At 33.5% G+C, this 13,113-nt stretch overlaps 1 protein-coding gene across 4 annotated transcripts in view; it reads right to left on the bottom strand.

Moving 5' to 3' along the window:
- Window positions 1-13,113, bottom strand: part of LOC126826992 (kazrin) — a 112,183-nt gene that overhangs the window by 21,270 nt on the left and 77,800 nt on the right. For 3 of the 4 annotated variants that reach the window (XM_050556146.2, XM_050556144.2, XM_050556147.2), the window contains exon 2: window positions 158-505. In XM_050556146.2, the coding sequence (XP_050412103.2) occupies window positions 158-505 (348 nt within the window). Of the gene's footprint in view, window positions 1-157; window positions 506-6,484; window positions 6,507-13,113 lie in introns of those variants that run through there. The other variant, XM_056102185.1, reaches the window with a different exon arrangement.

Raw genomic sequence — 13,113 nt, 5'->3', positions numbered from 1 at the left:
CCTGTGTACACGACACGTTGGCACACACATAAATAGATCATTGACTTTTGCTATTCGATGAAGAGCAGGCGTTAACCCCGTTGTCCATTAACCCCTCTTCTCTTTTGTTGTCTTTTTGGGAAAAACCAAGGGGCAGATATTTTAACTTAAAACTTACTTTCAATCTTTAAATCAGATTCTGAATCATTTTCATTTTTATCATCATTTACACTGATTTCCGAAAGTCTTTTATTTGTATCTGCTAGTTCTGCTCTCAATGCATTCACTTCCTGATTGGCTGCCTGAATGGAACCATCAATCCTGGCCGCTAGTTGTTTATTGTCTTCAACCATTTTACGGAATTTGGCTTGAGCATCGACAAGAAGTCGACGAATCAACACCATGGACGATTGGAGAGTCTCTTGTTCTCGTGGTGATAGGTCTTTCTCCAGGTCAATATCCACATGGCTCTGGGAGAATATATATTGTACGATCTGATCATTGAGAGAGTCCAGGGACTGTATAGCTGTAACGATAAAAAAACGTCTCATTAGTAACAAAAAAATGATATCCAATGTTACACAAGTTCCAAGAGTTTTCAATAACCTGTGCTTATGGTGCCACTTATAGCCAGAATAAAAATGTCAGACATAAAGTAACAAAATAATATTCATGGTTACACAAATTCCAAGAGTCTTCCATAACCTCTGTGTTTGGTGCCACTTAGCCTGAAAAAAATGTCAGGCACAGATTCAGATTTAGTCAGGCCGAGTCCGTGTGATCCCTCTAATTGTCTATTATCAGTATATATCAATATATGTTCAAAACCAAGTTCACCAAGCTCAAAATTCGAATAACTAGACCATTTTCATTGCCAGAACTCGTTGTTCTGCACCATCGACATACAGGGTGGGTCAAAAAAATGTTACTCATTCTGAGAAGAGGTGCATGGATTGAGCATGTCATTAATTATTGAACCATGTTCAGAAATAATGACAAAATAGGAGACTATTAGTATCCAATAAAAACTTCATGATTCTATGACATTTTTCTGAAAACAATTATCAAAATATTCACATTCATAAAAGTAGTGTAACATCAGACTAGGTAAGATTGTTTAAGCCGACCCTGTAATATAAATCAGACTTGAAAGTCCTAAAGGACCTTCCAGTTAACACCAACATCTGTTAATGAAATAAAATGAAATGGAGTTTAAAGTCCTACTCCAACAGGGCTAATGAAGACGGGTATACGCCATACAGTGTGCTATGAGGGAAATTTTGCCAGGGTAGCGGCATTCAAATTCCAACTGCCAGGATATCTTTTACATGCACGCCAATGTATACACAGGTTCTCGGTTTTTTGTCCAATTCAAATGGCTAGACAGCTGTCCTTGTCAGGCCCTCCGTCCTGCACCACTGACATGTGGAAACCACATCGGAATCCTGTTAATGAGAAAAGACCATATTCTTCAAGTCACTGAAACAGTGAAACTTTAAAACAACATTTCACAGAAAGCACACCAACAAGATGAAAATCTGTAATGACCAGTTTATGTGGAACTAAATTCTATATTTATATATTTAGTAATAGACACAGAATACGTGATGGGATAGCCATGATATCAGTATTCATCGGAATATGTCATGTTTTATATTTCATCATCACCTGTACCTTGAGAAATTTATCACATTTCACTCATAACATTTACTGTAGACACGAGATGTTGTGAGAAAAAATATTCCTTTCTTATCCCTTGGTTTATTTATCGTATAAAGTTTCCTACTGATCATACAAAATTTGATTAAAACCTTTGGCCTTTTCTCAGTTAGTGGCAATCATATCCCCAATCACGAGTTGTAATGTCTTCATGAAGATGAGACTAGGCGATTTGTAATTTAATTAGAAGTAATGAAATATCTCTCAAAATATTAGTCGATGGCGTATTTTATATAATTATTACGTTGATCAGACAGCTAGAGATAATCCAGTTATAAAACGATAAAACGTCTGTGTTTTGGGGCCAGTAGCCAGCAGAACATAACATTCATACATAATTCAATTTAATAATGATATATTATTTGAATTGTGCAATATGTTTCTCATTTTGGATTGTTAATGATAACAAAATAAATAATCAAGATCAAGTCCGGTCCATTTGTGACGTCACATGTGCTCCGGTCCCCACCGACTATAGAACGAAAATAGAAGCTTTCTGAGAGAAAGGCCTATTTACAGATTTTTTACTAAATAATCAAGTTTTCACTTTGGATTTAAAACTACTAAAGAATCAACTGAACTGTTCTGACAGCAAGCGTCAGAGGTTATTCTACTTAAAATAGTAAATTTCCAAGTCGATTAACATATTTGCAGCAAACAGGCAATTTTAAGTCAAACAATTCAGATTGTTCGTACTTGGTTTTATTCATTTTATTCCCATTCATTTGATATGATACAACCAGACTCCAAAATAACATTCCTAGATACAGATATTTCCACAGAAGATGATCAAATTTTGTTTTATTTTCAAGAAAGAACTATTTTTCATGTAGTTGATAAAACTGTCCAACTCTATTGATGTTGTACTTGATATGTTTTACAATTTGGATAACGAAAAAAACATGCAAAAAAATAAATGATGATACAAGAGTTTAAATGACAGGTAATCAAATCTCGACGCCATCAACCACGAACACAATTCCTGTTTTATATACAGACAAGAGACTAGTGTCTGTTCTTTGTTATGGATTTCTGGTAATTTTCCAGTAATATTCTGTAATACTATTAGCCAATTTATTATATTATTTGGCTTAATGTTAGACACTAGTATATTAAGTAATATTAAAGAATTTCGGATGCCAGGCTGTCTCTCATCAAAGCAGTTCCGAATTTACATGTACGTTAAAATTGTTGTTATAATTTTGTTTACCCTTCCTACATTGTTTTATAAGATATAAAGATGACAGATGTTGAGATACGAATGTGAAACATGTGAAGTATTTATCTGGATTCTGGTCTGATCTAACTTGATAATAAACTAATAAATCAAGATTAGAACAATAAACAGAACTGTTATTATTATCGGTATGCTGTTAATCATAGCCTAAAATAAACACTTTATACCACCAAAAATAGATCTCATATACAAATAATATATACATGGCAGTTTTATAACCTTCACTTAACCACATGTAAATGTACAGACACTTAAGCGTTAAAGAGACACCCTCTCTCTGGTTATTGCCACTGACATTCGAATTTAATATGATTTTCCAAGTTCCATGATTTTATAAGATTTTCCATGATTTTCCAAGTTCCATGATGTTATAAGATTTTCCATGATTTTCCAAGTTCCATAGTGTTAAAAGCTTTTTCATAATTTTCCAAGTTCCATGATTTTATAAGATTTTCCATGATTTTCCAACTTCCATGATTTAAAAGATTTTCCATGATTTTTCCAACTTCCATGATTCCACCTAGGAATAATTACAAGTGATCATATCGTTTTTTATGTTAAAGTTTGTTTTATCTACATTTCTAGATGCTCTTTAATAATGAAAAAAAAAAAACCCAGAAAAAATACACTTCCATGAGTTTATAAAGTTGTGTTATTTTATGATAGTTAAACCTGTACTAGTAAATACAAAAAGTGGTGAGAGAACTTTCGCCCATAGTGGCCCAACATGATGGAATAAACTATCAAAAAAGACTAAAGACTCTAAAAACATGAAATCTTTTAAGAAATCTCTTAAGACTGAACTCTTTAAATCTGTTTACCCTTTGTGTTAGTAACTATTTTGTTTATCGTAATTTTACCAGTTCTGTTCATTCCTTGTGTTTAAATGTTTATCGTATCATGGTTATTTTCATCTTTTAAAGATGTCTTACGTAGATAGTGCTCTTGAGCAACCAGTTTGTTGGATATTCAGCGTTTTATAAATAGATTATTATTATTATTATTAAATATCATTTAAGGATATTACCAAGAATTCCTTTAAGACTAAGTACAGTCAATTCATCCTAAGATATAGAATAAATTATCTAGTTATAACAAAACTTGTGAATCTATTAATAAACAATCAGTTTGTCAAAAGATTAATCTTTCACTTTGAAAAATGAAGACCAATAAATAGATGAAACATGATGAATCTACGTTCGTTAATTCATGACAAATTTCTCATACTTCAGAATTCACATCAAAGAAATGAAACTTTTCACTCGAAAGAGATTCACCACATACCGATCATACAATACTTAATTATAATTAACACACACTAATTACATAAATTACGTACAAGTACTTATGGGTTGAACTGTCAAATATATCTATAACCATTATCAAGCCTGGATATAAGGCATCTTTCACAGAAAAGTAAAAATGAAATGACATGGGGTTCAATAAAGATGAGCATACACCAAAGGATCTTTTGCGTTGAACTGTCAAACATTTCTATAACCATCATCACGCCTGGATATAAGGCATCTTTCACAGTAAAAATAAAATGGGGGTTTAACGTCCAATTGTTTTGCTCCAACTGTCCTAATGAAGACAGGCATACGGCATACAGTGTGCTACGAGGGAAATTTTGCCCTGACAACGACACTATGGCCTATTCTTATTTCGAATTCCAAGTGTGATGGGTTCTTTTACATGCACTCCAATATGTACGCAGTAGCGCCATTTTTTCGTTCCATCCAAACGACTATACATTGTTCCTTTCCAGACCCTCCGTCCTGCACCACTGACAAGGGAGAACAGCGCTGAAAAATCACTTTCTTATCCAACAAATGGATCGAACACGGGACCTACAGGTTAACGAGCCATCATCTTACCCACTGAGTCACCACAGTTCACCTTCACAAATTCAGGCTGTCAGGTACTATTCCTCTAGTTCCTGTTGTTTTATTTTCCACTGATTTCTCATATTACTAGAGAGAGAGAGAGAGAGAGAGAGAGAAAGAGAGAGGGGGTAACATCCACTCAACACAAACTAGGTTATTTCGGGACTAACATATTGTTCAATTTTATTTCAATAATATTGATATTATTAATACATGTCGAACACAGTCAAGAAATCAGGTATTACGCATAGTTCATTATTACCTGACATTTTGTCAGTTATTTCCTGCCTGACATCTTGAAGTAATAATACAGGTGTGAAATCTCTAGGTACATCATTATAATCTATCACAACATCTACATTCATCTATAATTTTACTTATTCCGTTATGAGGTGGTGAATATGACAGTAAGGGTAGGAAGACGACACCACACACAACTATAAACCATGAAGACGACCCTGCCGACAATACACACCACAAACAAACATTACCATGAAGACAAACCAGCGGACAATACACATTACGAACAGACAAAGTATTAAATGATGTAAGTACTATCCAATCTAGTGGATAGATCTCGATAATTTATTCCACGTGAACAGAGAAACCAGAAGACACCCTCACAGACAATAATGTAAATAATGAATGACAGAAATCAAGTGACATTAGTTATTTCATTCTAACTAAACTAAAACCAGTGAATACTATAATCTCTACTGTATCATCATATCAGTATAATAACATTTACATTTCCCACATCACACCCAAAATTCTTTAAAATCTTAACAAAACAACTTACAAGCTCAACGTCAAAACGTAGTTCTTCCGTTACATGAAAAACAGGAATGACAATAAAACAACTTACAAGTTTCACGTCAATTCGTTGTTCTTCCGTTATATGAACAAAGTCAAGTCAGTCAGTACAGGAATAAAGATCGGTCAATATACAGAATTAAATTAAAATGTTCAGATCTTAGATAAAAGTATGGGGGTTTTTTTTTCAGGAGCGTCAGAAGTAATTGAAGATCGTTTGATAGTTTACTAACCAATAAGATTTGAAGATGATAGGGAAAATAGTTTGAAATGTTAATCATTCGCAAGAATTCCATACATATGGTGGACCAATGGTGGTTTATATACCAACTTGGTAAAGGAAAGGTCAAAGGTTAACCATATTACAAATGAAATGAAATGAAATGGGGTTTAACGTCCTACTGTTTTGCTCCGAACTAACCATATTACAGACATATCACTGTGTATTAACTACAATCAGATTCCTCCTTTCAAATATTCTCTTAAACATACATTATGCAAGAGCTAAATCTGCCTGTTGCAGGTCTTTCATTAGGTCTCAAATGTTATATAAATTATTCATTCGACATTAATTAATTTATCCAGACCATAATCAACTCTTGATGCCATCGCTAGCCTGCAATATTTAGCGGATTGGAATATATATATTTTTAAATAATCAAACATAATAATGGATAATCAAGACTATGTTTCTTATAGTATCGACTTTAGTAATGATGACTGAGGCAAGCCTAAAATTCAAAAGCTAATATCTCAGTTCAGAGTGAAGCAATTTGACTGAAATTTTCAGTATATTCTATTTACGTTATCTATTTTTTAACTATTATAGCAAAAACTGTCAACTCTTTACCTAATCTCCCATAATCTGATATATTCCGTTAATCCAAGCGTAGTTGTATAACCTTTTACACAAATTATACGCTCGTATATCACACGTCAAGAATAAACTAGTTTGAATTCAAAATAACACAGACAACATGTTTCTTCTAGATTTATTCACACAGACCACAGAGCTCTTTTAAACAACTTTTATACAACTTCAACAATTCCTGGAAGTCCTGGCAGTCGTCGTCATCATCACAAGACTATTTCTTGATTTATTCACAGACCACAGAACTCTTTTACACAACTTTTATACAATTCCAATGATTCCTGGAAGTTCTGGCAGTCGTCGTCATCATCACAAGATTTCTTCTTCCCACATGAATGCTATTCACTGAATTCTACCGCCAGTTGATGCCCGACGTCTAGATATAGAATGAACATATCCCACTGGTTCTACTCGCAGCTTCTGAGTTTCAAATAACATTCTTAAAAGCATGGCCCGTCAGTTTGAAATAACCATTTCAATAAATTACATTTAACTTACTTACAATATATCACAGCTATTTTCTCACTTGCCTATTTAAAAAGTTGGTCTTAAAAACTATAAAAATTTAAAATATGAATTACTGAAAATATAATTCTCCACGTGAAGTAGAATAAGAAAACTAAGTCCAAGACTTTAGGCTCTGAGGAAAAGATGTAAGTCCAAATTCCCCAAATAAAACTTGTGGAGCCTCTTTGTACCTTTTTAAAAGTTTAAACTATTGGATGCCTAGACAACCTGCCGAACCTGAAGTTTTAATCATCTAATATGTAGATAATCAAATGGTCTTACCGAATAAAATTTGTTGAGCCCAAAGTTTTAACTGCCTTATGCATAGACAAGTATAGTAAGTATGACCCTAGTTAGTGGATTATTTGTAACAAGTTGGATATGTAATAGACTTATTATAAATCATGTTTGACCTCAAGTAGGGATGTTGGTTTACTTCACATACGATCATTTAAAATATATCCTCAGGGTACTTATTGAGACCAATAAATAATCAGTATATATTCAAACATTCACATATACATGTATAATGTTATTAAAGGAGCATTATGGGAGATCAGATAAAGAGTTGACAGTTCTCGCTATAATAGTTGAAAACATAGATAACGTAAATAGAATATCCATTTTTATGTTTAATTATTTTTCAAAAATTGTATTCCAATCCGTTAAATATCACAGGCTAGCAATGCCATCGAGAGTTGATTATGGTCTGGATAGGTTAATTAATGTCTAAATAATAATTTAGATAACATTTCAGGCCTAAAGAAAGACATGCAATAGGCAGATTTAGCTCTTGCATAATGTATGTTTAATATGATTATTACAATGACATCATTATTAATGTGACGTCATAATGTATGTTTAAGTTAAGGATACCATTTTTTTATACCTGTAAATTATCTTAATTAAATATCTACCTGTCCATAAAACCATAATTTATTCGATGTTAAAGATGTAATAAACAACAACAACATCAATTATATACAAGGATAGTGACATTTTTTCTTGATTCAGACTAAGTATATATCAAGCCAGGTAAGTGTCAGGTAAAATATGTTTAAATCCGATTTAATCTAAACCAGAAGATTATCTACTGTAGATATTTTGGTTTGGTTTTCTAAACTAAATGTTAATATTCCATTTATTATGTACGATCTAGATAAGATTAAGTGTGAAATATTAAGATAATGTCAAAAAAAATGCATGATCAGGATCAGCGAGAACAAACTAAATAAAATACATACCATTAGAAACCTGAATATCTTTTACAGAATAACAATAACCATTGTCATATTATTACCAAGTGGCTGCTCTTCAGCACAAATTAGAATATCATAAGAAAGTCATTAACAATAGGACTATCAAAACAAGTTCTGTTTTTAAATTCCATTTCAAGGCCTGTATATTTTCAAAGTTTTTAGCATTTAGAGCCCTAGCTATTCACAAGTAAATCCAAAAATCAGTAAAACAATTTTCACAAAAAAATCTGTTTCAAGGCCTGTTTATTTTCAAAGTTTTTAACATTTAAAGTCATAGATATTCACATGTAAATCAAAAAACCAGTTAAACAATTCTCACAAAAAATAACCTTCCTTCGACAGCCTTTACTGAGAAAAAAGTAAGATTGAGTAAGAAAAAACCGTGATAGTGAATGGTAAAGACTAGTATATATAGCCGTAATAGTGAATGGTAAAGACTAGATATAGGGTGTAAGTGATTCTATACAGACATATGTTTAACACTATAATAGTCTTTGTTAAAATACCTACATCATGGTATACATATAGTAGAAACCTTGTTCTATCAATACATGATGGTATACATATAGTAGAAAATTTGTTCTATCATTGACTGTGGTATATATAAATACCTACAGATATATCCTCTAGATCGGGGGGGGGGGGGGGATGGCCTAGTGGTCTAGAGTGCCGTGCTTCGACCTCTAGCTGGTCAGTCACCTCTGGCTTGCGGTTGTGGTTTTGATCCCTGGTGTGAGCATATGTGGCTTGGAAATAGGGGCGCCTTCTCAACTTTGTGGGTTTACTCCGGGTACTCCCACAGGAAAGACCCCTGCTAGTGCATAATGAAAATAAGACTAGTCTGCGATATCACCTTCATTGGAAGCGGACATCAAACACTGAGAACAACAACCACCTATAGATCTAGTCTGTGATATCACCTCGGTGGAACCGGACGTTAAATAAATCTACTTCACACACACCTATAGATTACTGATCAACTTTTACAGATTAAATTTGAACAACACTCAAATATCATCTACAGAAGATTCATCATTATATTAAAACCAATCTGATTAAAATAAAGATCTATATTTCGGTTTTTTTTTTATACTTTCGATGGCCTACACTACATTAAGATCTGACCAGTTGTACTTCAAGGTTGCGTCAGGGGTCATACAAGCAGCTTTTGACCCTATGACGTCAGACATTGATTAATCAATCAGCATTGACGTTACTAGGGGTTTACCCACAGTTCCATGCAGAGAAAGCCAAGAACTCGTCGTAACAGACCATTTCATTGGATAATTCCTCACACCAACTAGATCGCCTGTTATACAACAACTCTTCCAGATCCTAGTGTAGTAAAGACAAGTAAAATTAAATTTTAAACTATAAAAAATGAAACGAAATAAGATCTGTGTTTTAATCAGATTGGTTAAAAACTGAATGGAATTGAACTATTCCTTTTTTCAACTTTCACAATATTATAAGAGATTCAAAATCCTTAATGATGATCAGTCATTTTAAATAATCAATTGGCTCCTCCAAATAGATATAGAAAATTCCATTCCCATCAAGAACTATTTGAATTATAAGTTAGCTTTTTTATTTGACCACAGTGACAATAACTTACCTTTTTCTTATTAAAACAATATTCCTGTCCGTTTTACACTAGGTTACAAGAAGTAACGATTACAAGGATATTCCAAGGTTTATAGAAACTGTTCCGTTCAGTTTTACACTAGGTTACAAGAAGTAACAATTACAAGGATATTCCAAGGTTTATAGAAACTGTTCCGTTCAGTTTTACACTAGGTTACAAGAAGTAACGAATACAAGGATATTCCAAGGTTTATAGAAACTGTTCCGTTCAGTTTTACACTAGGTTACAAGAAGTAACGATTACAAGGATACTCTAGGGTTTATAGAAACTGTTCTGACACTCAGACCTGTGGTTGTATATTTAGACTGTGGCAGGACGGTAGCTGGCTAACGGTTGGTCTACTGAACACCAGAAGTAAAATAACTCTAAGTTTATCTTTTTAATGTGATCTTTCCAGTAGAGTGTTATCACTGGGGTATATATATATATATCCAGTAGTATGTTATCATTGAGGTATATACTTCACAGATTATATGATACATGCATCGGCTTTCCAGATTCCACATAAAATATACTTTAAAAATAATCTGGTATTATATGGTCATGATGAGGGAATAAAATACAGATTCTCTGACTCATATAAACAACATATTAATAGATATATATCATATTTATATATACTAGATATTGGTATATCACAGGTATTATATCAATATATTACACATTAAACAGTGTTTATATACTAGATATTGATACATATATAAATATACCACACATTAAAGGGGCATTATGGACGATAAGATAAAGAGCTGACAGTTCTCCTCACTATAATAGTTAGAAACTAGACAATGTAAAGGGAATATGCTGGAAAATTCAGTCAAATTACTACACTCGGAACCAAGATATTAGCGTTTGAATTATAGGACTAGCCTTGATCATCATTACTAAAGTCGGTATGATAAAAAACATAAGTCTTGATTATCCATTTTTGGATTAAATCATTAATGAGCAGCAAATCCGATGCACATTCAGTGAAATTAAATTGATGCTATCATCGTCTCTAAATTACGTAGGCATACAATGTCATACATACACACTGAACTTTTTTAAAGAGAGAAATCCAACACACCGTTTGATGTTAATTTGGATAATGAATTAATAGGGTATGGACCCCTCCCCCGCCCAACCCCCCCACTATGGATCCGTCCGCACCTGAAATCATTTTTATGAATGCCTACCTACCCCTTGTGAAAACATCTAAATTAAAAATTTACAGATAGAACTTTTTTTTTTCGACTATATTAACACCTAATACACCTATAAATAACTTTTGAAGTTAATTTTATTCGGTCAAAATGTCATTCTTATTTTAGATTTTTTGCACTTGGAATGCCCTATACTATCAATCATATCAGACCAAAAAATCACCGAACCACCTCCAAAATACAAATAAACGGGGCAAAAATCATACACTTAACTTAACATGTGACATATTACTGTTAAACAATCGTAGATCTTCCTTTAAATAAACAAATAACCATCGCTAACCTCCGTTCAATTCATTCTAAAACTACTTTAATTTTGACAACCAATATAGATACGACCGTATTAACCCACGACTATAATAAAAGGTTATCTCCACCTGGGTGTATATACATCACTGTCAATATCACCATTTTCTTACTAAAAGCCAGGTAAATAAAATCATATTTACTTCTGACGACTGCCGAGGTTAAATAAAATACCTGACTTAGGTTATTACCAAATGAACAATTACGCTGGAATGTAATAAAACCATAAATGGCTGGCTAGTACACTAATTTACCAGACATAGTTATACTGTTTAGACTGTCGTACAAAGGAAACAAGTTTTATTTTTGTAATACAAAAACAGTTTGCCTCTTACAAATTAAGTCGGGGACATTCTACACCAACTAGGATAGGAAGGCACAGGCACATGCCATGAAATGAAGTGGGGTTTGACATCCTACTGTTTGCTCCGATTAGGCTAATGGAGACTGACATATGCCATACAGTGTGCTATGAGGGAAATTTTGACAAGAGAGTAATTGAATTCCAACTGTCACGGTTTCTTTACACGCAGGATGCCTAGTTTTTTGTTCCATCCGTACAACTTGTCAGTCCATCCTTTTTGTACTCCTGACAAGGAGGAACTTTTGCAAACACAGGGATTGAACCCGGGACCCTGAGGTTAGTGAGTCAGCCCCTTTACACAGGGTCGGGTTAAAGGTTATATTATAATATGTAAATATAGTCAGGTTAAAGGTTATATTATAATATGTAAATATAGTCGGGTTAAAGGTTATATTACAATATGTAAATGTTGTCAGGTTAAAGGTTATATTATATGTAAATATCGTCAAGTTAAAGGTGATAATTTGGGTGGTGATTAGCAAGGGCAATAAACATCCAGCTAGAGTATTATATTTCAATGTTGACAGTTGTGGTCAATAAACTGACCCTTAATGTCCTTATAATGACCAGTAGATAATAGAACCAGATATCAACACTTTATAAATAATCAATGGTCAAGCCAGTAGTCCACAGGCAATGGTCAGTTTTACCCAACAATAGTCAAGCCATTAGCCCACAGGCAATGGATGTCATTTGATCTCTGTTAACACTTATTTTGATAAATCAATTAATTAATTGATCTGGTCTTCCGACTACTTTATCCTGTACTTCAGTACAATAAACTACTTCAATAGACACTTTATCTAAATACAGTTACTACTTGTTCTTGTAATTCACATGTAAACATCATATAAAGTACCATAGAGAGAGAGAGAGTGAGGGAGAGAGAGAGAGAGAGAGAGAGAGTGAGAGAGAGATAGATAGAGAGAGTGAGAGAGAGAGAGAGAGAGAGAGAGAGAGAGAGAGAGAGAGAGAGAGAGTGAGAGAGAGAGAGAGAGAGTGAGTGAGTGAGTGAGTGAGTGAGTGAGTGAGTGAGTGAGTGAGATAGAGAGAGAGAGAGAGAGAGAGAGAGAGAGAGATTGAGTGAGAGAGAGAGAGAGAGAGAGAGATGGGGTTTAACCGACACTCGACACAAACTAGGTCATTTCGGGACTAACATATGGTTCAATTTTTATATAGTTATTTCGATTGCAAGTAGTGTAAATTGTTAACTGTCATCAACAGTCATTAACAATCATTTAACTTATCAAATAAAGTCTGATTCTGACCATGTGTTATATAATAATGGGTGGTTGGTTCGCAAATCGTTAGCACATTCCCGT

This window comes from Patella vulgata, chromosome 7 (genome assembly GCF_932274485.2).
Source record: "Patella vulgata chromosome 7, xgPatVulg1.2, whole genome shotgun sequence".
Lineage (NCBI taxonomy): Eukaryota > Metazoa > Mollusca > Gastropoda > Patellidae > Patella > Patella vulgata.
The sequence above is the reverse complement of the archived record's forward strand: the minus strand, read 5'-3'. Positions and strand labels throughout refer to the sequence as shown.